Below are 26,685 nucleotides of genomic sequence, written 5' to 3' on the forward strand. Positions count from 1 at the left end.
ATAGATAGATAGATAGATAGATAGATAGATAGATAGATAGATAGATAATCTGGACTGGTGGTGAGGGAAGGCAATTATAGTCAGGGAAGTCAGGAAGATGGTGAGTAGAACAATGTAATAGTCCACTAACACATTTTTCCCCCAGAGGTAATGGTAGTGTTGATTTAATAAAATTATCAGAGCAAGAAATCCAAGGAGGGAGAGAACTCTTGCAGAGCAACTGGGCAGAAAAGGCTCTGGAGGAGAGGAGACTACATGGCCTAAGGTAGTGCCAAATGGCTTAGCTCCTTCCAAGCATAATCTCCAGAGGTCCTGTTTAGAGGTGTAGCAGCAAGCACCCCAGCGTCCCCAGAGTGGCTGCTCACACAGGTTCTTAGATCTGCTTTGATAAAGGAAAGCAACTCAAAATGGGTTAACAAGCTTAATCAGTCAAACATGTATCGTTTACCTAGTTCAGGGGAAAGAGGTCAGCACCCCGAACTTCAGAATATACAGACAGAATTATCAAGACAGAAACAGATCAAGCAGACAGATTTCAAGCTGTCCAACCATTACATCCATACCCAATCAACATCTGGGTTTCAAAGCCAGGGGGCTCTGGACAACGGCTTCCCAGAATCCAGATCAAATCACAGAACACTTCTCAAAGTGAGCCCCCAAAACAAAGCTACACATCAGGGCTTATATAGCCTTCTGGCTCAGAGAATGTAACAACCTTATTGACCCACTGGCCAATCAAGAAGTATCTACTGAAAAACAAGCCTCCCTCCCCAGGCTTCAGGTGCACGTTAGCCTGGGGCAGGGAAGATCTTTACATTTACATTCCCATTACAAGAGGATGGAACAGTTGCAGGTAGCAGTGAGGACAATGACCAGCTGATAGGGAGAATCTACCTCCCAGATTCCCTATATTGTCACTGTCTTCGCCTTTGTCTTCAAAATGCAATCATTTCTCAGCTGGCTGTTGTGATGGCCACCACTTCTCCTGTGGACTTACATGGGAGGAACCTCTCTTGGTCAACCATCTTCTGCCTTGTATGAATTATTTGTGCCTATGTCTCATCCTCTCTACTATACTGTGAGCTCTCTGAGGGCAGGGACTGGATCTTACTGCTCTTAGTATCTCATCTACTGCCTGGTACGTGTCTGAGGAGGGTCATATTTCATATCTTCAAGTGTCTGAAAGGCCATCGTGGAAAAAGAACTAGATTTTTTTCTGTTGACGTTAACAAGCAGGTAGTAGAAAAGAGCTTAACATACAGGAGTAAATTAAAGTTCAAAGAGCTCACTGTCTTTTTTTTTCTTTTTTGGAGGGGGGAGTTCAGGGCAATTGGGGTCAGGTGAACTTACCCAAGGTCACACAGCTAATAAGTGTTAAGTGTCGGAGGTCACATCTGAACTCAGGTCCTCCTGCCTCCAGGGCCCGTGCTCTATTCACTGCACCACCTAGCCACCCTGGGCTTACGAAGTCTTAGTGAGATAAGACCTGTGACTGTAATCTAGCACTGGAAACGCATGCCTTATTAAAAACAAAGAACATCGATAAAACAGAAGTGGGGGGAGTAGCATACATACGGATTTATTTGGAAGAAAAGGTACAGATATGTAGAGGTAGAAGGAGTTTCCTTACCTGGAGTTTCTAGTACCATAGGAAATCCCAGCTTCAGTCCTTTTCCCTGCCACTGTACTTATATGTGTCAATGTTGTACCCCCCAAGCCTTAGAATGTAAGCTACTTGAGGGGAGGGACTGTTCAATTTTTATCTCCTTATCTCAGTGCCTAGTGCTTACTAGGCCCTTCATATATGCCTATTGATTGATTGATGAACTATGCTAGCTTTCTCCAAATATTTGAAGGGCTGTCACATGAGTGATGGATTAGACTTTTTTTTTCCATTTTACCCTAAAAGGCAGGACTAAAAGCAATGAGCAAATGCTACAAAGAGGGAGATTTAGCTTAATAGACAAAAAATTTCCTAACATCTGTTTGTGTGCATGTGGGAGTTATGGAGGGGGAGAGAAAGGGTAGTGAAGGAAGGAATCCAACCTGGGGTTTCATTTGTGTGAAGAATTCCTCGTCTGGGAACTCTCTTGCCAATACACGTTGACAACTTAGCTCTAAGTTATAGCTTGTCTCAGGCACCTGGAGATTAGAGGGTCATAGAGTCACATAGTATGGGTCAGAGGCAGGATTTGCACTTAGCTCTTCCTGATGCCAAGGCTGGCCTTCTAGCTACTACACCACACTGTCTTTCTTCTAACAATAAAGCTATCTCAAATTAGGATAGTCTGCCTTAGGAGAAGGTATCCAGAGAAAGGCTGGATAAACATATGTGTCATAGAAGGGGACTCTTGTTGAGGGGTTGGACTAGCCAACTGTTGTGGTTTGTTCAGACTCTGACATTACATCTTTCTGTGGCAGACAGATTGGGCATCAACATAAGAGTTTTAATGATTAGAGAAGCTTCCATTCACTGGAATCACTCAAGGTCTTGCTGCATGATATTGGACAAGTCACTCTTACAAAACAGAGACCAAGAGACAGGAGTGTGCTAGAGTGAGGTCAAATGAGATTGATAGAGCTGATCATTAAATTTTCAATGTGAAACTTAAAGGTTGCAAGCACTTTTTTTCTGGGGAGCTGATTGTTAAACATTTACCAGCACAAAACTAGCCAGAGAGTTTTCTATAAAATGAGGGGACTGAATTACATAGTCTGGAAGATCTTTTTTAGCTCTGATATTCTGATTCAAGTCCCAGTGTTGACAGGCAAGTCACTTCATCTTCCTCAGTTTTTGTTTCCTTTCCTTTTCTTTTTTTTTTTGAGGCAATTGGGATTAAATGACTTGCCCAGGGTCACACAGTTAGTAAATATCTGAGGCTGGATTTGAACTCAGGTCCTCCTGACTCCTGGGCTGGTGCTCTATCTACTGTGCCACCTGGCTGCCTTTTTTTTTAAATCATACTACATGGGTGATAAGACTGAATAATCTAAGAATCAGGACCCCTCAGCCTCAGACGGGACCTCAGAGGTCATCTAGACCAAAGAACTGGAACACTCCCTGCTGCAACCCAAACCAGATTAAAATGTAATTGAGAAATATTTAACAAAATAAGTAAAAATACAATCGAACTTAGATAATGTTAGTTTGAGGTTTTTGAACTCAATACACCAGTACTGCAGACTGTCTTTTACCTGAAGAGGAATCCCCACTACAACAGACCTGACAAGTATTCATTCAGCCTCTCCTTGAAAACAGGAACCTCGTTACCTACTGACATAACTTATTAGACTTTTGAAGACTTCTTAGTGCTTTCTTTACGTGGAACAAAAGTCTACCTCAATGCTACTTCCACCCATTCCACATATAGCTAATTCAAAAGAAAAATACAAGTTTCATATATCACAGTATCAAACAGTAAAATAAACACACCTTAGTTGGAGCTCTGCTTTAATAAAGTACGTGACCTGTATGTTAGGTTCTTTCAGTATAATCATAATAACATTTACATAGTACTTTACAAATATTGTCTCATTTGATTCTCATAAGCACCCTTATGAGGTAGGTGATATTGTGCTCTCTATTTTCCAGATGAAGAAACCGAGACATGGGGAAGTTAAGTGACTTACCCAGGGTCACATAGCTAGTCACAGTCCAAGGCTGGATTCAAACTCGGATCTCCCTGACTGCAGGTCCAGCCCTGTACTACCTAGCTGCCCTGGCATTAATCAGATTTTCTCATTTCTTAGCTCAGGGTTTATACAAATGTTATGAACTTCAAGAACAAATTGTCTCTGAGGGGAGGACCAGCCCCAATCCCTGTGTGAGCCACGTATGTATCCAGCTCTGCATACGTGATCTTTTTTTTCAACATGTATGCATCCAGTTGTTTTTCAAGTTTTCAGTCTTAGATATCTTCTCTGACACCAACCAGAATGTGTTGAATCCCTCTTTCCTGAGACAGTCCTTTGAATATATGTCCCTCTAAGATTCAATTGAATCTGTCTCAGTAAATCAACAAACATTTATTAAGAGTCTACTCTGTGCCAGCCATTGTATTAGTACCTAGGGAAACAAAGAGAAAGAAAAAATGGTCCCTACTGTCAAGGACTTTATTTTCTAACAAGGGAGACTACAAGGATATATGTAAATATATACAGAATAAATTATAAATAATGCAAATGAGTTTGGGAGGGAGAGTATTAGCTACTGAGAGGATAAAGAAAAGCTTCCTGGGTGGCTAGGTGGCACAGTGAATAGAGCACCAGTCCTGGAGTCAGGAGGACCTGAGTTCAAATCCGACCTCAGACACTTACACACACACACACACACACACACACACACAAAACCTAGCGGTGTGGTCTTGGGCAAGTCACTTAATCCCAATCGCCCTCCAAAAAGCAAAAGAAAAGAAAAGCTTCCTATAGAAGCTGTTTCTTCAGCTTTCTTGAAGGGAAAGGGATTCTATGAGGCAGAGGTAAAGAGCAAATGTATTCCAGATAAATTGGAGTTAATAGTGCAAAGCCCTAGATATGGACATGCTAAGAGAGAGGAAGCCAGTTTGACTAGATCACAGAGTGGGAGAGAGGAATTTATGTCCAGGGAGGCTTGGGAGGTTGGATACAGATCATGAAAGATGATATAAGCTAAATAGAGGCATTTATTTTTATCTTACTGTATATGGGGAGTCAGGAGAGTTTATTGAGGCAATTAGGTGGTTCAGTGGATAGAGTGCTCGGCCTGGAGTCAGGAAGACTCATCTTTGAAAGTTCAAATTCATCCTCAGATGCTTACTAGCTGTGTGATCCTGTGCAAGTCACTTAACCCTGTTTGCCTCAATTTCCTCATTTGTAAAATGAGCTGGAGAAAGAAATGACAAACCACTTCAGTATCTTTGCCAAGAAAACCCCAAATGGGGTCATGAAGAGTTGACTGAGTTGACTGAAAAACAACAATAAAAGTTTATTGAGTAAGAAAGTGATGTAGCCAAATGTGTACTTAAAATCGTTTTGTCGATAGTGTATAGGATGAATTAGAGCGAGGAGAGACTTAAGGCAAGAAGAACAAAAGGAGGCTGTGGCAAAAATGTAGCCAAAAGGCCATAAGGCTTAAACTAAGGTGGCGGATAGATGAACAAAGTGTGGGGGATGAAGGGGAGACATCTTTTAGAGAGAGACAAGATTTGGCGTGAAGGAGAGCAAAGAGGCAAGGGTAACTCCAAAGTTAAGGACCCGGAAAGCTGGAAGGATGGTGGCATCTTTGAGAGAACAGAAACGTTTTTAAAAGGGATGGGTTGGGAGCGATAGATATTAACGTTCAGTTTTGGACAAGTCGAGTTTGAGGTGCTCTGAGACATCCAGTTTGCAATGTCTAATAAATAGTTGGTGATGTGAGAATGAAATTCAAGGGAGATACTGGACCTGGATAGAAGTATCATCTACATAAAAGTGATAGTTAAATCCATGTGAACCGATAAGGTCAAGTCCTCAAGAGAGTAGAGTTATGAAAATCCAGAGAGGAGAAGGTATCCAAGGAGATAAGGTAGGCAACGGTGCCTAATGCAGCAGACATACCACGAAGGATGAAGCCTGAGAAAAGACAATCAGATTCAGAAATGAAGATACCATTCATAACTCCAGAGAGAACAGTTTTAGTTGGATGCTAAGTTTAGAAGCCAGGTTACAAGTGATTGAGGTGTGGGAGAGTGAAGAGGAAATGGAAGCAATGAGTAGAGGCAGTTTTTCTAGGAGTTTTCTTGGGAAAAGGAGAGCTATAAGATGATAGCTTAAGAAAATGGTAGAGACTAGTGAAAGTTTTTAAGTCATGGGGAAGACTTGGGCATGTTTGAAGTTAGTACGGAGGAACCATAGAAAGAGACTGAAGATTGGGGTTGGGGGACTGACTGAGGGGGCAATCTGCTGGATTGTTCCAGTTTTTTCAATCAATATTCAAATGACATAATCTCCAGTCTTCTTTCCATACAGGTCATTCTCCTCTGCCTAACTTCCAGTAAGGTCCCTCCCAACTCCAAGATTCTATGACTAGTTATTTTCATAATTATTTAATTATCATTAATAAAATTCTGTAATATTCTTCTTGGAAGGGGCCTTAAAAATCAAGTCCAAACTCCTCATTTTACAGATGACCCAAGGGCGTATGGAAGAGTCATTTGCCCAGGAGCAGGATCACAAAGAAAACTGGAGGTAGACTCTAACTAGACTCCAGTTCTCCCACATCCAAAGCTATTTCTTTTTCCATTTCATCAGACTACTAGACCATGAAGTCTTTATGATGTCTCAACTGCTCTCTGTATGAGCCCCACCTCCTCACAACCTCCCAATACCACATGCTCAGGAAAAGCTCTTCCTGATTCTGCAATGGTATGGGGACATCTGGGGACAATTCCAGGTATTGGAGAAAAAATAATGTTTTCAAGGGTAAAATCTGTTTCCACCCACTCCCTCACCCCCACCTAAGAATGCTGTGACCCATGGGAAAAGCAAATGTGAACATGAAGGCTGCTCTGCCTTGCGCTGGTAATTCTGCCTTAAGTTAGGGTATCTCAACTGTTGATGGTCGGGTTCCTGTGACTTCTGACTTGTGGCTGGATCATAATAATAACAGCAATAATAATCATTCACATTTATATTATGTTTTAAGGTTCACAAAGCCCTTTATAAATATGTATAAATATGGCTAGACAGACAGATAGATAGATGATAGATAGATAGATAGATGATAGACAGACAGAAAGATGATAGATAGATATGAAATATAACCTCATTTGATCCTCACAAAAACTCTGAGAGGTAGGTGCTATTATTATTCCCATAGAAATCGAGGCTGAGAGAAATTGTTTACTGTAACTAAGGTGTGATTTAAACTCTGATCTTCTTGAGTTGAAGTCCAGCACTCTGTCCTCTCTGATGAGAATATTATTGCAAAGATACAGGTGTCATTGACTTTGGGTCAAAGAGCCATCATAATCTAGTCATTGTGTATACAATATACCCATGGCCTCAGGCAGCTCTCAGTACAGCCCAATGCACAAGACTTTCCCGGATTTATAGAGCAGGGGGCAACATCAGACAACTGCCCAATGAAAGCCACCCGAGGAACTGGACTGCCTAGAGTGACGCTGCTCTGTCATAAGGAGGCCTTACCTAGTTCTCTTTTTCTACCTCCCATCAAAATACTCAAGTATGCCAATAAAGGGCCATTTTAGAGGATACCAGCCCAGAGGGCTAGGCTTTTCCTGCTTCTACAGGAAACCTTAGAGCAGGAGAGATGGATGCCCATGTTGGGCCCATTGGCAGCAACTAACAAAGTGCTGCCTTCTGACACTTACATTTAACTTCCATGTCTCCCTGAGTGTACTAACAGCATGTTTTTCCCTTGGCCTCTGAACTTCATAGCCTGTCACATAAATGACTGAACTTTGAAGGCTCCTGGAGTTCCAAGCCCCACTCTGTGCCATGGAAGTCAGTCTAGAGTAGCTGAGGATAAGGAAGTTGGCACAAAGGGGCTGAGAGGGATGAAACCAAATCATTTACAGAGTTAAGTGGTATGGTGAATAGGGATAGAGTGCTGGATTTGGTTGGAGTCAGGAAGATGTGAGTTTGAGTCCTGCCTCTGGCATTCTTCCTAGCTGTGTGACCTTGAAAAGTCACTTAACCCCTCTCAATTTCCTCAGCTGTAAAATGGGGATATTAACCCCTACTTCACAGAGCTGTTGGAAGGATCAAATGAGATAATTAAGTGCTTCCCAAACCATAATGTGCAATATAAATGTTGGCTGCTATTATTTGTGGGGGAAACCTATGCAAAATCTGAGAGAGAAGGGCAAGTCAGTCAGTCTAGGACACAGATCCACCTAAGGTTTCTCCAGCTGGAAGAGCTTTTAAATGTACCTAGCCTTAGAGGCAGTATATAATTTATAATGGAAAGAGCCCTAGATAGGGGCAGGAGTGGGGGTTACAGATCTTGAGTTTATATCTCAGTACATGCATGACTTTGGACAAATGTCTCCCCATTCTGGGCCTCAGTTTCCTCATCCATAAAATTAGGGCATGAGATCAGACAATTTAGAAGAATTCTTCTAATTCTAAATCCTGTAATGTAATCATTGCCCATCCTTAGGGCTAAATCCTGTCCTTTTCCAAATAAATCAAGTTGTGGGTTCAATTTCTCTTTAGTTCACATCCCCTCATTTCTATCCCTTCAACCAAGTTTTGGCCTTTTTTGGTCATATTCTTGCGTCTAGCCTTGGCATGACCCTCGAGTTTGATTCCAGGTGCCAGGCTTTCCTGGGCTTTTCCATCCTGTTACTTTCTGAGTCCTAGGTGCCAAAGAAGCATGTTATGATGCTGCCTCCTGAGAGAGTCAGATGCTGAAAGAGTTAAGCTATGCAATATAGCTAGTTGGCTTTATAATAGGGTGCAAGATGCCAGTGTCAAACCTAACCCAGAGACAGCTTTGGGGGTGGGAGGTCTTTTTCCTACTTGCACTTACAAAGGTTTTGTCACCTAATAAGCCCAAGCATTCCGGCTTCTGGGAGAGGGGCTACAATTACATGGATCTATCCCTCCCCCACACATAGAGAGTTCATCTGTCCCAGGCTCTCTCTCTGCCTTCGGGGAAGCAGAATGACTCCCAAAGGATGGGGGCTGTGTACGCCTGGCTATCTGTCAGCACCACTCCAGCTCCAGGGGCTGTGTGGGTGGCAGGGAGGGTTGTCCTTGCCAGCAGCAGTACATGTGACCATCATTGGCACCTCTCGCTGCCAGTGCACTGGGGCCCACACAGCAACTCCCAACAATGGAAAGAAAATCATTCCATCCAAGGCCGTGGGGATGAATGGGAAGAACCAAGGAGACAAGGTTCAAGCCCCAGTTCTGCCAATAACTCACAATGGCACCTATGAAAAATTGCTTAGCCTCTCTGGGCCTTAATTTCCTTATCTGGAAAATGAGGTTACAGGCACTAAAGTGATTTCTGAGGTCTTTCCCAACTCTAACACTCAATATTCTCTTTTTGTGGCTGTGTTTAAAGCTGGCATTTAACCACACACATAACTTCTTTTAGGATTCACCTGTATATACATTCAATGGCCACAAATATAATCAGAGATAGGTATTTATTTATAAGTATGGTAGGTAGAAAGAACACTGAACCACAGACTGTGAAGGGTTGGAAGACACCATAGAGAACATCATAATGATAGTTAAAATAACTCACACTGAAGGTGTGCAAAGTGCTTTACATCATCTCCTTAGACCCTCACAATAATCCTGGGAGAGAGGTGCTCTTATTGTCTGATGTCATGATGCCCATTTTATGGATGTGGAAATTAGCTCTCAAAGAAATTCCTTGACAAGGGACAAATAACTAGTGGGTATCTGAGACAAGATTTGAACCCAGGTCTTTCTGAATCCCAATCCAACCATCTACCCACGACTCCATGGTGTTCATTTAGTACATCATTTTACAGTCAAGTGAACTGAGAGGCCCATGGAGATCAAGTGACTTGTCCAAGGTTCCACAGCCAGTAAGTGGCAGAGGTAGTCCCAGGATTCTACTGACTCCTAATTTAGGATTTTTTTCACTTCATGTTGCAAGAGATCACTTGCATCACATGATCAGGAGATCCCACACCTAACAGGTGGAAGCTTTATTTTCACCTGTCAAGAGTATGTCATCTGGAGTCCATGAACCTTTTTAAAAAATATTTTAATAGGGGCAGCCAGGTAACACAGCAAGTAAGAGCACTGGCCCCAGTGTCGGGATGACCTGGAATCGAATCCCAGGCTCAGACACTTAGCACCCACCCAGAAACACCTGGCCATGTAACCTTGAGCAAGTTACTTAACCCCGATTACTTCGGGGTGGCCAGGTGGCTCAGCAAGTAAGAGCACCAGCCCCAGTGTCGGGATAACCTGGGGATCAAATCCGGGCTCAGATACTCAGCACCACACCCAGAAATAACTGGCTGTGTAACCTTGAACAAGTTACTTAACCCCAATTGCTTAAAAAAAAATTTAATAACAGTATCTCAATATATACAATTGGTTTCCTTGGTAATCCTGTGTAGGTTGCGTAATAGATAGTGCTGGCCTTCCAGTCAGAAATATCAGGATTCAAATCCTGCCTCACGTGCTTAGACACTTAGTAGATGTGTGACCTTGTGCAAATTGCTTAACCTCTTTTGGCTTCAATTTCCTCATCCATAAAAGGGGCACAATAGTAAGCCCCGACTTTGCAAGGTTGTTGTGAGAATCCAATGAGATAATAAATGTAAAAAGTAAACTTATATAAAAATGTGAACTAGCTCTTATTTTATTTAAATTTAAACATTTAAATTTTTAAAAACATGATTCTGGGTCCCCCAGATTCCCAAAGGAATCTATGATGCTGTAAAGGTTTTAAAAAATGCTGCTTTATATGATTTTTTTTGTAAAAGGGGAGCACCAGCCTATGGTTTCTCTGGCATATGAAACACTTGCCAAGAAAGCCCCGCTATCGATGTAAACTACATCTGCTCGGCAATTTATAGTCTTACAATGTTTCCCAGGGCATTGAGGGGTTCAATTACTTGCCCAGGGTCACAAATCCTGTGTCAGAGATAGGGTTCAAACCCAGTCCTTCTTGACTCAGAGGTTGGACGTCCATTCACTACACCCGAGTACCTCTCCTTTATAGGTTTACAAGTATGAACATCACAATCTTTCTGAACAAGTAATTATTTGGACTACCACTAGCTTAGCTCTGGGAACATGACAAGAGAACAGGGTTGGGTGGTAGTCATTCTCTCATCATGGCTTGCAAGATAGGCCTACATCTTTAGCAAATGACCTTGAAGGAGCCTATTGTTCAAGAGGGGTGGTGTCAGTAGAGGGCTTTTTATTACATCTAATTTAGCTACTTTGAGCCTTTCCTTTGGCCTCTGAAATAAGGTCTCTTTCAGTCCTAACATTCTATCCTCTGTATAGTTACTTGAAACTCAGACATTCTATAAAGTCTTTCTATATAAAGTCTGATTTAAATACAGAAGACTCCAGGATATTCTCCACATGCCAATTGTCCCTGGGTAATGGATAGTGACCTTCCTCACTACCCATACCACTCCCAGCCCCAGAGTCTACTGTAAAAGGGCCAGGAAGGGGGAACGTTCTTTAAGAGCCAGGCTGGAACAGTCTCTACTTTGTTATGCCTTCAGAAGGGGGAAGATGCCAGAAAGAGAAGAGACAGGCGGGGTCCTTGGCTTTTATTTCTGAGTGTAGTCAAAGTTCCTCTTTTTTTCCTGCTTGTCACCCACATGACCTCCCTAAGAGGTCATCAGTATTAACTTCCACCATTTATAGACAAGGAAAACAAGGAATAGGAAGAGTTCAAGACAGCAATCATTGTTCATTGAAGAAGTCTCTACTCTTAGAAGAATGAAGCCATGGAACTGGGGCCTTAGAGCCCAACCCCTTCCTTTTACAGATAAGGAAACTGAGGCCTAGACAGAAGAAATAATTTACCCAAGGTCATGCAGAAGATTACTGGAATATTGGAGACTTAATACTGAGGTCTATTGATAGCCAGATCAGGGCTCTTTCAGGTATACCATAGAGCTGCTTAAAAGATCACTCAAGCAAACAAATGAAAGTCTGAAATTGAACTCTTAGATACCTTTCAGTTCTGAAATTCAATGTTTTATGTTCAAAGGTCTTTTCTAGCTTTCATAGTGTGTCTTCTATATTCTGACACTATATGTCTGAAGGTCCCTTCTAATCTACGAGAGTCTATGGTTTATGTTCTAAGTTCCTGTCCAGCACTGACATTCTGTGCTCTAAGAGCCCTTCTGACCCTAACATTCTATCTTCTAAAGGCCCTTCCAACCTTAACATTCCATGTTCTAATGTTCCTTCCAGTTCTGACATAGAATTCCATAATATCATCTGAAAGGACAATATAAAGGCATAGAACCCTACCCTGGAGAAAAATCTCAGAGACATGAAGGCCTGAAGAAAAAGGCCCAAGAGTGATGCAAAGAGAGTGATGGCTAATACTATTGGCAGAGGGACTTCTGCTTGTTTCTATGGAGAGAATAGGAGAGACTGTCCCTAGTAACTGTTGGGGTTTAAACTCTGGGACACCAAAAACTGTTGGGGTTTCATGATGTGTTGTGGGGGAACCATCTCAAAGAATTCACAGTCAGACCACCTCCAATCCAAGTATAGGCATTTATTGATATTGATGCATCTCATGAAGCAGACTAAGTTCCGAGAGGAACCAGCAACTTCAGAGAGAACAAGATGAATTTTTATAGAGTAAAGATGCAATTACATAACAGAAATCATGACTATTCAAAAGGCAGAAAGGGTTTGTTAAGGGATTAGGCAATGGAGGAGGGGTCCCAATCTCAGTGGAACTGTGCATGCAGTTACCCATAATGCATACAGTTAAGGGAGTATGTATATATGGTGATGATATTATAATAAGCCTCTCTATGTCTAAGTTCACTCTAGGTCAGTTCTTTACTATTACTGCATCAATATCAATAAATGCCTGTACTTGGATTAGAGCTGGTCTGACTGTGAATTCTTTGAGATGGTTCCCCCACAACACATCATGAAACCCCAACAGTTTTTGGTGTCCCAGAGTTTAAAGCCCAACAGTTAGGTGGACCCCTTCTGTGGTTTGGTGGTCAAGCATCCCACTCTACATCCTGATGGTGCTGTCTTCTGCTATTGTGGTCCTGTCTGGTCACATGAATAGTAAAGTATTGTGGTCCTGTCATGGGCTAAATGGATGATGTGATTGTGGTTGAATACAAGAACATACTGTTTCTGTGGGAATGGATCTGGGGGCATGGCTAGGATCTCATCATATGGACACACGTGCTGTTTCTGTGGGAACTAGGAGTTCATGGACACACCTGTTGTTCCAGTGAGCAGTGAGGCATATATGAAGTTAGGATTTGGGAGGGGGGCAGGGTAGGTAGGTACAGTGGGCCTGCTGTTCAGTGAGGCCTATATTGAAGTTAGAATATTGGGGGTGGGGGCAGCTCTATTAGGATTCTATCAGTAACTGCTAATTCCTCCCCAGTGTATTGATGAAATGGATTGCTAAAGTATGGAGAGACTACTCATGCTGCTAAAACTACAGATCTTTCAAAAAATTATTTATAGAACATCTATAATTAAAATAATAACAATATTAATAACTCACATTTCTTTGGGAATATGAGGTATATAAATCACTGTTTTCCCACAGCTCTGTGGGGGGTAGGTAGTGGAAGTACTATTATGACCATTTATGTTAAGTTTACTGAGACCCAAAGAGCTAAAGTCATGTGTCAAAGGTCACAGAGCTAGGAACTAATAGAACTGATACATGAAACCAGGTCATCAGAACCCAAGTCCACCTCTTTTCCTGTTCCTTTTCCTTAACATTACTGTCAAGCCAAACTGGCTACTAACTATTCCTAAAATCACCTTGTATTTCCAGTATCTGTATCTTCACTCCCACTGTTCCATTTCCCTGAAATGTTCTTCTCCCCATCCCTAACAAAATGTTTTTGCTTTGCTTTGCAAAATCCTCCCTTCCTTCCAAGCCCAGCTCAAACACCACTTCCTACATGAAGCCTTCTTTGATTTTTCCAATTAAATATGATTGCTCTTTCATGTGAACCTTCTTGTTGCCCTATAGTAATCTTATTTATATTTACATACATGCTGGTTTTTATTTTAGATATATGAGCCTTTATTTTATTTTCCTTATTGGAATGAGAGCTCTGAGAGCCAAGACCATATCTAATTTATGTTTTTGTCCATCATGGTTTGGAGCCTGGGGTTATAATCAGTGGACTTGGATCCAAATCTTAGCTCTCCTATTTATTACACTGTGATCTTGGGAAAATCACTTCCCTGACCTAGGCTTCAGTTTCCTCATGAATGAATGGAAAAACCATAATTAAGCATTTGTTGTGTCAGCACTGGGGACATACATAGAAAAAGCAAGAAATTCCCATCCTCAAGGAGATTACATTTTAGTTAAGGAAAACAACACACATATAAAAGTGGTGGCCAGAGAATGGAGGAATGAACAGTGTTTGGCTTGAGAAATCACGAGACTTGTGGGTGAGTGGAACCATAGCAGACTCAATTGCCATATCCTTTCCAGAAGCAATGGTAGCATTATGTAATAACTTTCCATAAAAAAGCAGGGAAAATCAGGAAAGAGCACAGCATATGTGCAGTGGCAGGGCAGGCAGCAAGAAGATGGCCAAGGCGGATAGTCAAATGGCATGTGAAACGTGATCTGGGGTCTGGAGCTGGCTAGATATAGTAGATCATGTGTATCTATAGAATATAGGTCTTGGACTAATTACTTCACGGTCTCTTCAAGCTTTAAATATAATGGTATAAGCCTATGACTCAGACTATCAGAGGAGAGAAGAACCTCAGGAGTCATGTCATCCAACTTAAACCTGAGCAGAAAATACCTTCCACAATACCCCTGACCAGTGCTTGTTCAAGACCTCCAGTAACAGGGAGCTTACTACCTCCTGAGAAAGGCTATTGCACTTGTGTCAGTCGTAATTGTAAAATGTTTTCTCATACTTGGCAAAAATTTGTGTCTCTCTGGCTTCTACTCCCACCAGCACCCCTCACACAGACACTGCCCCCCTACTTCTCCCCTCCAGTGTCAAGCAAAACAAGCCTGATCTCTCTTCCATATCACAACAAGTCTTTTGAAGACAGTGACCACACTCCCCCAATAATCTCTTTTTTAAGCTAAACATCCCCATTTCCCTCAGTCATTCCTGCTACAACATGGTTTCTAGGACCCCTATCATCCTGGCCACCTTTCTCTCAACGAGCTCTAGCTCATTAATAATGTATTTCTTCTGTTCAAGCACTCAGAATTGCTCACAACAGTTCAATTGTGGTCTCACTAGAGCAGAAAACAGCAGGACTGTCACCACCACTCCCCCTCCACAGTGGAAGCTAGCCTTCAATTCTCGCAGCCTCAGACCACATGAGCTCAATCAGTTTGTTGAATGAATAAATGAGTGAGTGAATCAGTGATGACTGAATTGGGATGGACAGCGTAGAGTGAGGATGGATTTGAACATGTCTAAATGTATGTTGTTCTCCTGGGTTGCTAGGTTCTGAGGTATGGCACCCTATCTGTAAACAGGCAGCCCGGGCAGAGAAGAAATTAAAGGTAAGCAAATTTAGGTAATGCCAAGTGATGAGGCCTAGAGGTATCCCTGGTTCCCCCAACCACTGCCTGCATCCATGTGAATGGATACAGCCTGCCTGGTACTTTGCACAAGTGAAGAGACAGAATCCCAATCCTACTTACTAGATCTGTGAGCTGGGATAAAGTATTCTGCTTCTCTCTGTTTTTTGTTCTCTAATTTGTAAAGTAAAGGAAATGGCCTGAGTAGTCTAACGCTCATTTCAAGGCTAAATCTCTGATTGTGTGTGCCCAGGGGAGCCTTACGCCCTCACATGAAGACTCTTAATTTAGTTCTCACCTCCATTTTATTTACTACATATGGCTTAATGGAAGCAACATGATAGTCCAAGCATCAGTAACTATATCCTGGTTCTGTTATTTAATAACCAATGTCAAATCACTTCCCCATCCTAGACCACAGTTGACTTACACAGATGACATAGTAGATAAGAGATATGGACAGGGTTTTATGAGATCATTTGATTTGATTTAGAAATTTTATGAATTTGTAGATAGGAAGACCCGAGTTCAAATTCTACTTTAGATACTTAGTAGCTGTGTGATCTTGAGCGAGTCTCTTAATTATTGCCAGTCTCAGCTTTCTTATCTGCAAAATGGGGATAATAATACACATTACTTCCAGGGTTGTGAAGATTAAAAGAAATACAACATGTAAAGTGCTTTGCAAACCTTAAGGCGTTCTCTAAATCCTAGCAATTATTCTTATCATTATACTCATCTGAAAGTAGACTTTTTAAGATCACTTCCAAAATTTCAATCTTATTAAACCTTTCTGGATACAGGAGAGCTGAAGTAGACACAATCTTTCCTACCTTTCCTGCCTCCCTGTTATTTAGAAGCCGGGCTGAGCCACTGAGCTATCCCTTCCTCAGTAGGGGAGAATCTGATATAACTAATAACGTAATATAATAAGCCTACGCAGAACACTTTCTAGCTTAAAAAGTTTTGTCTTCTTCACTGTTTCATTTGATCCTCACCTTGTAAGGTAGTTCCAAGGGTTTTGTTTGGTTTTTGTTTATTTGCTTGTTTGTTTCGGGTGGAGCTGGGACCCAGTGCAGTTTCCAATGTGTTCAAGGGAATGTGTCCTCTGCCATTAGCACTCACTGGAAGGATGCTGTGTAGTCATGTCCTCAAAATAAGTCTAGTCAGACTAGCCTTAGGCTGTTTCTGTTTGTGCCCCCTGAGCAACCTGGAACATTCCCTGATTCCCTTCTGCCACCCCCACCAAATTGTCTCCCCTCCCTGCCACATTGACCAAAAGAGATTGCCTATTAGGGACTGTAGTTGTCCCAGGAATACAGAAGACAAAATTCATCTGCTTGAGGCCAAGGCCTGAAGTGCTGACCCCAAGCATCCTCATTCATGGGTAAGGAGAGCATTGGGGCTGCCATTAAGCAAGGTGGTGGCAGACTTCCTCAGGGTTCTAAATGTCATTTAAGTTCCCTTGCTCCATAAATATACCAGAGTGCCCCCTCCTCAGCAACCCCCCAGAAAGACCATTGAGAATCATCATCATTGGCCCTGTTACCGATTTATACAGTGTCCCATCTACTGCCTATATTGGGGGATAGGGTTAGGGGTAGCTGATCTCAGAATCAACCACAGTTCTGCCCATGAGAGGAAATTTGCAGTCTGAGGCAAGGCAGACGACTGGATCTAGAGACAGGGGACTTTTCTTTGAACCCTTTGATCCTAGTTCTACTTCCCTCATGATGTTTCCCCTCTTTGGATCTTTTTCTTCTTCTAAAATGAGAGGATGCAACTAGATGGTCCCAAAGATCTCTGCCAGCCTCACATCCTGTAATCCCATGGCGTGTGTTCTTCTCTGAGCGCTCCAGGCAAGCTCCTCTGAGTTCCCCTTCTACGCGGAGGAGCCACGGCAGGGGATACTTGAGATGCTGCCTTGGTGGGGGACCAGTTGTCCCAGTATCTACCCAATAGCTATCCAGTCAGAGCCCATCTTTTCCTGTCAATCTCCCTGCTTGGAGGAGCAGCTGCCAGACCCACGGTGTTCTTGGGAAACTGGAAAACTGCTGGCAGCTCATGAGCCATCCTTATAGTCATTCCAAGTAGATGTTTTGGGGTTTTATATCATAAAATCCTCCACTAAATTGTAATGATATTATATGTCTTTACATAAGTGATATAACCCAAGAAGATCTTGGGATTTTTATGTCATAAAATCTTTCATTAAATAATAATGATATTATACATAGTTTATATATAGGCATATATTACATACAAGTATGTAATAATTGTATAGCACTTTAAAGTTTGCAAAGCATTTTACAGATAGCAACTCATTTGATTCCCCAACAACTCTGTGAGTTAGATGCTATTATTACCCTTATTTTATAGATGAAGAAACTCAGACAGAAAGGTTTATTGATTTTCACAAGTCAACCTGGCTAGTATTTAATCATAATTAATATTTGTGTAATACTCTAAGATTTGCAAAATATGTTATATGTACACACATATCAGTGTATATATGTACCTCATATATGTGTATCTATGTATGTATACATATATGTGTATATATGTACCTCATCATGGTGTAGAATTAGAGCTCATGAAGGCCTTGCCAGTAGAAAACAAATTGTAGTATGTAGTTGATTCCAAGTTGCAGAGACCTACTGACAAATCACGTGTCTCTTATCCAATGACCATACTATCTAGACCCAGAGAAGCCTATCATCAGGAGGTAATCCAACAGGAAATTCAGGCTTTGGGCCACAAAAACTCATCATGACACTCATTAATTCATGGCGAGGGCTGCTGTTCCTATCAATGGAAGAAGCATCCATATCAGTGAAATCACAAATCCTAGAAGCATTGAGATATATTCAAAAAAAGATTTCCACTAAAACAAAACAACAACATCAAAAAAAAAGGCAAAAAAAAAAAACCCTTCCAATGTCCCATCAACGTATGGAAGTAACCCTCCTGGGCTTTTGAAGTGCCTGTGCCGATAGTGTTCAAACTCTAGGAGATTCTACGAGGTTAGACAGCCCTAGCCATGAATCATGTGTCTATTGTCTGAGGGAGAGGTTAGCTAATTTTACCTGCTACCTGGCTCACCACCAGAGGTTTGGCAACCTAACAAAAAATCCTTTGGTTCACAATAACTTCTGAAGTCATTTGTTCATGTGTGAAGGGATTATGATCTGTAGGAAGTACCTTTATTGATTAGATTCCAGGCTTTTGAAAAATATTAAATATATGATGAGAAATGAGTAAAGTGTAGAATTACCATCAGATTTAATAAAATTCGATATATTCATTATATGCGCAGCTAGGGAATACGTATTAACTAATTAATGGTGGGGATGGTGGTGGTGTTGGTGATGGTGATGATGGTGGTGATGATTGATGATGATGATGATGATAAAAATGAAGACTCTTGCTGGTGTTTTAGAATTTACAAAGCACTGTTCATTCTCTCCTTTTATTCTCCAATCAACCCTGTGAGGTAGGTAATGCTAGTATTATTATCCCCATTTCAGAAATGAGTAAATTGAAACTCAGGGAGGGGAAGGGACTTGGCCAAGATTCTATAGCTAATATATTGCAGATCTAGGATCCCAAACCAGATTTCAAAGTTACCAGTCTTTGAGTTCTTTCTGCTGCTGGATAGAATTAATGTATCATTAATGTATCAGAGATTATAAGGGTAACTCCCAATGAGTAAGTCATTTGATCTTTTTGTTAACATAAGGAAGGCCTTAAGGGTCCAATGATAAATTAAGAACACAAATCTAAATTCTGCTGAGTGGGATTTAGATCCTTTCATTTTAACTCATTCATATTTAGATATTGATAAGGACAGGGATCAGATATTGATAAGTCATTGTTAATTGGTAGGAAAATGCAAGAAAAATATAAAGCTGGCTCCATAGGATTTTTAGTAATATCTGATTTTCTGAAAAATTTCAGCTTGGACAAGCCAGAACCTTCAGGTGCTAGGAATCTAGAGTAATAGTCTCCAAGTATTCTTGAGTATATTCTTAGTTATGTAAATTTATTTCTTTACAAGTTATATGAATGTATTACTACAATAATAATTATGTGCATTATAAAACACAAAAACCAGAAATTTTAAAATGATTCAATAGAGATGAAATTATATTTGAACCTAGAATCAATAGGGAACCACTGAAGTTTATTGAGTAAAGAAGTGATATGAAAAGATCTAGGCTTTAGAAAAGTCATTTCCACCATTGTGTGGAGACTGATTGGAGTGGGAAAAGATGAATCAAAGAGACCAATTCAGAGGCTCTTGCAATAGTTCAGGCAAGAGGTGATGCAGGGTTTGAACTCAAGTGGTTACTTTGTGAATAGAGAGAAAAGGAAAGATGACAGAGATTTTGTGGATGTAAGTGGTACAGTGAATATAGTACCAGTCTTGGAGTCAGGAATACCTGAGTTCAAATTAAGACTCAGACACTTACTAGTTGTGTGACCCTGGGCAAGTCATTTAACCTGGTTTGCTTCAGTTTCCTCATCTATACAATAGGCTAGAGAAGGAAATGGCAAATTGCTTTGCAAAAAAAAAAAAGCCCAAATGGGGTATTAAAAAGTCAGATATAGCTGAACAAGAAACAACAAATTTTAGCAAATTATTACATGTGTGGAGTGAGTGAGAGAGAGGTCTCCACAGAGACACAGATTTTGAACCTGGGTGACTGGAAAGATGATGATGCCTTGAACAATAAAAAGGGAAGTTAATAAGAGGGGTGGATTTCAGGACAGAGATAATGTAATGAGATCTGTGATGCAGACTACCTATCGTCTTATGCAGTCTTCTCACCAAATATGAAAAGGGGTGGAGAAGAGGGTCTTGCTCATCAGTCTCTGCCCCATAGTACAGAGGGCACCAGGGGACACCTGCTGCATCTAATAAGGTGATGAGGGAAAGGATGTGTATGTGGTTGAGGAATGGAAGGCAGATGAAGATGTGGTTTGCCAATAGTACAGGTGCTGTTGCAGGTGCCTGGGCAGGTTGGAATATAATTGCCCCGAGAGACCTACAAAGGCAGAAAGGGAAAGGATGGGAGCTTGCACTATGAGGGAGGAGAGCAAGGCTTTGCCAGAGTCAGCTTGTATTGGCGAGTGAGAGCCAATTTTTAAAATTTCCATGTAAACATTTCCACCTTGGAAATTGACAAATGCTACAAATTGGGGCTTGCTTTATTGTCTTGTTGACTGTCTAGAGTTAAGAAAGTGATGAAGAAAATATTGATAATGCAGAGTAACCCCAAAGTGTGTCCTGTTTTCAGAGAATCCTTGGTTAAATAGTTAGCAGCACGCTCCTGGAAAACTGAGGGAATGTCGCTATGGGATGAGGTACAGCCTATCATGCCACCCTCCAGCTAGTTGATCATGCAACTCTTGGGATCATATCATGGTGTCCCACTTTGAAGACCATTGATCAATATGCTATGAATTCAAAAGCCCTCATTCTTCTCTCTTCTCCACACAGCACAGGAGGACCTCTGAGACTTCCATCTCTCCACCTGGCTCCAGCATTGGGTCCCCCAACAGAGTCATCTGTGTATGTATCCCTTCTAGATGTGACTTCCAGCCAACCCCTCTGTGTCCCCCAGGGCTTTTGTTTAAGTGTTCAAAAGAGAGAGAATGGAGGCAAAGAGGATTCCAAGCTGGGGGGTAGGTTGAGGACAATGACAATATCATTGGCAAGAGGGCAAATTCATATACCCCACAAAGGCCAGGAAGAGATAAACTTACTGTTAACAAATGAATCCATCAGTAGGCATTTATTGAGTGCTCACTATGTGCTCTGCTCTGGGCATACAAAGTTCCTATGCTGAAGGAGCTTATAAGTCTAATGTTGGGCAAATCATTTCCTGTCTCTGAGCCTCAATTTTTCAATCGGTAAAATGAGGGAGTTGGACTATGTAATCCCTAAAGTTCCTTTTAGCTCTAAATCATGATTCTTTGGTTAAGAATATTTAGGAGAAGAAAAAAATGAGGTTTGGGGATAGGCTACAGAAGTGGGGGCCATACCAGGGGACAAGATGACACAAGGTAGGATAGAGTATCACTACAAAGTCCTCCCAAGAAACTTGTCTGTCATCTTGTATTCTTGCGGCTATTCAATTTTTCTAGGGGCTCATGGGAGTCCAAACTTGTGATAGATGGGATAGAGGGACCCAGCCAGTGGGCTTGAAGGTAATAAACTCTAACAGGCCCTAGGGGAATCTCTGAAATTCAATTTCTAGAATGTGAGCATCCTTCATCCCCAAATATACATTTGCCTGCTCTCTTTCCCAGGAGCAATTACCCCCTTGAGGCTTAGATTCTTTTTTTAAAGTTTATATGATAATATTTCTTTTGGATCATCATTGTCATTTTCTAACAGCATATCCCCTTCCTCCTAGCAAAGAACACTCCCCTATAATAAATGACGATAGTGTAAACAAGTCAATACACTGGACATACGTGAAAATGTCTTCCTCATTCTGCATCTAGAAGGTCTACACCTCTCTGCTAAGAGGATGGAAATATGCTTCATCTGCAGTCTTAAGACTTAATTTCCTCATTCGTGATTCCCTGTTCTGTCCCAAAGTCCCTTCCAGCTCTGACTTTCTGCATTCTAAAGTCATGTCTATATGTCCAGCTCTGGAACTCTGGAATTCTGCTCAACCCTCCCTTCTTTTTTTTTCAACCCTCCTCTTCTACCTCTGAGGAGTCCATAGTTGGAAATATGCCCTGCCTTTTTCTTTCAGGACTTCAGTGTGAACCGCAACCCTCGCTTCCTCTCTACCGTAAGCACTTGCCTTTCCTTTTACCTTCCTGCTTTTTTCCTGTCTCTGTCTCTCCCTCTCCCCAGGCCAAAGTGGATAATGAGATCCTTAATTACAAAGACCTGGCAGCTCTTCCCAAGATTAAGGCTATCTATGAGGTCCAGCGCCCAGATCTCATTTCCTATGAACCCTATCCCAGATACACCTCCGATGAGATGCTGGAGAGATATAGCTATGGGGAGGTACTGCATCTCACCTATTCTGTGGGGGTAGGGAGGGATCATTAGGATCTGATGGTGTAGTGGAAAGCACATTGGATTTGGAGACCGAGATTGTGGGCTCAAATCCCAATTCTGCTACTTAGTACCTTAGTAATGTTAACTCTTATGCTCCTGTGATCTGAACTGGGACAGCAATGCACACCAGAAAGTACAAGAGACTGGGAACCAGCAAACCTGGGTTTCAGTTGTCATTCTGCCACAGTCTATGTGAGTGTGACCTTGGACAAATCACTTTAATTAAAAAATAGTAATAAATATTATCAGTCACCTACTAAGTACAGTGACAGTCACAATTACAAAACAATTTCTACCCTCAATGAGTTCACATTCTCCTAAGTGGGGGGAGACACACAACAGGTAAATAGACAAATAAATAAAAGATAATTTTAGGAGGGAGAGGGCATTAATGACTGGGAGGATCAGAAACAACTCTCCATAGGACATAACACCCACTTGAACCGAGCCTGGAAGGAAGACAAAGGTTCTGAGGAGCAGAAATGAAGGAGTTCACTCCAGCATGAGAAACAGCATGGGACAGCCTAGGAGACAGGCAGCGCACAGAGAACAGAATGAATAGTAAATTTAGGAAATAGCTAGTAGCTCAGTTTGGCTGGATGCTAGAGTTCATGAAAGATCCTGTCAGAACAGAAAATAAAATCATAGGAGCCAGATTGAGGAGAGCTCTAAATGGCAGACTAAGTTTATATTTTACTCTAGAGGCAATGGGGAACCAATGAAGATTTTTTAACAGGGACGTGATATAGCTAAGGCTGGTGCCTCATAAATGAATGAATGAATGAATGAACATTATTTTACAATATAGCCATAATTTGTAAAATAAATGAATTTAATGAAATAAATAAGTAAAAATATTGTTTTTTGAATATTTGAGGTGATGTAACACTCAGAACGTGGACTTTGAGCGAAGTCCTGAAGAGAGTTGGGCAAACTAAGAGGTGGAGGTAAGGAAGGAGTGATTCCATGCACAGTCAGAGTAGAGGTATGGAGATGGGAAATAAAAGATCGTGCTAGAGGAACTGTAAATAGTCCAGCAGAGCTAGTTCATAGAGTGCATGGAAGAAAGTGAAGTGGATGAATATTGAAAGGATAAGAAGGGGCCAGATTACTGAGAATTTAAAATGACAAACAGAGAGGTTTGTGTTTGCTCTTGGAGGTCATAGAAAGTCACTGGTTATCATGGGGGCAAGGGTGAAGACGACATGGTCAGAGCTAAGCTTTAGAAAAATCACCTTGGCAGCTGAATGAGGATGGATTGGAGTGGGCAAAGAGGACGGAAGACCAAGCTATTGCAATGTTCCAGCAGGAGGTGGTGATGACCTAGTATGAAGCAGTGTGACTGTAAGTAGAGAGAAGGGAATGCATGTATGAACCAGGTGCTATGAGGGTAGAAACACAAGGCTTTCTAACAGATTCCATATGTAGGGTAAGAGTGAGGTGTTGAAGACACACTGGGCTAACTGGGAGAATGGCGGCACCCTTGACAACAGTATAAAAGTTCACAAGGGAAGAAGGCTGGGGGGGAAAGATTATTTCTCTTTTGGACTTGTTGAGTTTGAGATATCCCGTTCAAGATGCCACAACTGTAGCTGAGTGAAGAAATTAGGATCTCGGAATCATCTGTGTGAAGAAGATAATTCACTCCTGCAGAACTGATGAGATCACCAAGTAACATAGCTCGAGCAGGACTCCTTAAGCTTTTTCCCCTCATTGCCCCTTTGTTGGTGTTGCATGTCCCGAGGCATACACAGTACAGGGTGTGCATGCTTGTGTTCAGAACCAAGACTACAGTGAAGGTGCTCCATGCAACAACACAGGCAAGCGCTGTCGGAAACACCTCAGATTCATTACACGTTTGATTTTTGGTTAACTTTTGGTTGTTGCACATTTAGAAACTTTTACTGTTGCCAAATTTTGCTTGACCCCATATGGGATCATGACCCACAGTTTAAGAAGTGCTGGAGAGCAAAAAGAGAAGAAGCCCAAGACAGAGCTTTGCAAGATGCCCTCCTTCAGTGCAGGTAGCATAGATAAACAGCCAGCAGGGCGACTGAGAAGAATCTAAGAAGATAACTGGGGGGAAGAAGTGTCTGAAGGACATGAGAGGTCACACAATTAAAAACAAAACCTCCCCAAGAGCAGAAGGAAGTCAAAAGTGTCAAATGCTGCAAAGACATCAAGAAGGATCAGAACTGAGGGGGCAGGGGAAGCATTCGATTTGGCGATTAAGAGATCCCTGGTAGTTTAGGTACAACACACATTTCTCAGCTTGGCATTTAAAGCCCTTGTACACCCCGGCTCCAGGCAGCCTTTCTAGACCTTTCGCATTTCTTCCTGTCTCAGTCTATTGCAAATGCTGCCTCTAGGGGTCCTGGACGTTTCTGCAGAAGAAGCCAACCAACCAAGAGTGCCCAGAGTAACAGGACTTCTGCTATGAGCAAATTTGACTTTACATTAAGGAAAGGCAACTAACTCTAGGGATGAGGTGGAGTGAAGTCAGAATGAGGAGAGAGAAAGAGAAAAGGGGCAAGGATTTCTCAGGCTAATGGCTCTCTCTCACTGGAGACATAGCTAGAATGTCTGAAATGGCAGGACACACAATGTCCCTGCCTTGAAAGATGAGAAAATGGATCCCTCACAGGGATAACCTGGTAACCAGGTTAAGTCAGACTCTTGGACACTCTTTGAGGTATTATGTAGAAGAATTAGCATTCTGGTGGGCCCTTGAGCACAAAACTGGAACCTCTGGATGGAATTTTCAGGGAGCTAATAGAAGGATCATAGAATTATTGATTTATAGCTGGAAGAGACTTCAGAGGTCATTGAGTCCATGCAACTCATTTTATAGATGAGGAAACGAATACCCAGAGAGGTTAAATGATCTGATTAGAGATACACCAACAGCAATGTATAAGGCAAAATTCAAACTTGGACTTTCCTGATGCCAAAGCCAATATTCTGTCCAGTCCACCATGATGCCTCTTCCTATCAATTAAAGCTATCTAAAAATGGAAGTGAGTTCCCTGCCCCTGGAGGTATTCAAGTAAAGACCAAATGACCACTTGTCATAGATACCATGAGTAAGTACTGGTATTGGAGTTAAAGGATATATATATATATATATATATAGTAATATTATTTTGTGTTATATATTATATCATGTATATATGTATACACATAAATACATGTATGTGTGTATATATATTCTATACATACACACATATACCTGCTGGTTCTATTTACTACATGTAGAATTATGGACAAATCATTAACCTTGCTGGACCTCAGTTTTCTTCATTTGCAAAATGGGCAGTTGGACTTTATGATCCCTAAGGTATCTTCCAGCTCTGTATTCTAAGATGATATGATCCCATGATTCCCATTCTGTCCTGAATTGGGTGGCCCTCTGTAAGGAGTCTGAGTATCCCCTGGAGTTGGGAGCTTGACTGATCAGTGTAAAGTGACCCCATATAAATGACATATACACTAAATAGGGTATCTCACCCTACAGGAGAGTGGGGGGGGAGGGGATGAGAGGGGGGATGATGGAAGGGAGGGCAGGCTGGGGGGAGGGAAGTTGGAAGCACCCACTTTTGAAAAGGGACAGGATTAAAATAGAGACTAGAACAAGTGGGAGGTGGGATAGGAGGGGGGGAAATATAGTCAGTCTTTTACAATATATTCACTATGGAAATGTTTTGCATAGCTACACATGTACAACCTATATTGAACTGCTTATATTCCCAGTAAGGGTGGGGGACAAGGGAGCAAGAGAATGAATCTGGAATTCAAAGTTTTAAAATCAAATGTTTAAAAATATATAGTATTATTAATATTATTTTACATGTAACTGGGAAATAAGATATACAGGCACTGGGGCATGGAGATCCACCATGCTCTACTGGAAAGTCAGAGGGAGTATGGGGGAAGATAAGGGAGAGAGCAGATTGGAGGAGGGGATATCCTGTGGAATAGCTATTTTGGGGCGGTGGATAGGGAAAACTGGGAGAAAATTTGTAACTCAAAATCTTGCGTAAATGAATGATGTAACCTAGAAGTTAATAAAGCATTCGATAAAGTAAAAAAAAAAATAAAGTGATCCCATACAGAAAAAAATCTAACATCCCCAGCCTACTAAGACTCATGTTTTGAGCAGAAAGGACCACTGTATATCAAGGGAGATGGTAGGCCTTCAGTCTGAGGTCTTAGGAAGTCTCCAGAGTAGACTGGCTAAAGCAAGCAGTACCTAGCCCAAGATGGCCCACCAAAGACTGATTAATTTCCCTAACTAGGAAACCAAAAAGCTAAGCCTTGGCAACTTGGGGCAGTTTGCCTTTGGACCCAGATATCTCATTCATTGCAC

General features: G+C 41.6%; 1 protein-coding gene across 1 annotated transcript in view; it reads left to right on the forward strand.

Moving 5' to 3' along the window:
- ABLIM3 (actin binding LIM protein family member 3) overlaps positions 1-26,685 on the forward strand; it is a 171,417-nt gene that overhangs the window by 110,692 nt on the left and 34,040 nt on the right. The window contains exons 8-10 of the mRNA XM_069102334.1: positions 15,159-15,217; positions 20,739-20,810; positions 22,110-22,265. Of these exons, the coding sequence (XP_068958435.1) occupies positions 15,159-15,217; positions 20,739-20,810; positions 22,110-22,265 (287 nt within the window). The remainder of the gene's footprint in view (positions 1-15,158; positions 15,218-20,738; positions 20,811-22,109; positions 22,266-26,685) is intronic.

Source organism: Petaurus breviceps, unplaced genomic scaffold (assembly GCF_028583685.1).
Source record: "Petaurus breviceps papuanus isolate PSGF00001 unplaced genomic scaffold, PetGlider_PUasm1.0 551, whole genome shotgun sequence".
NCBI lineage: Eukaryota > Metazoa > Chordata > Mammalia > Diprotodontia > Petauridae > Petaurus > Petaurus breviceps.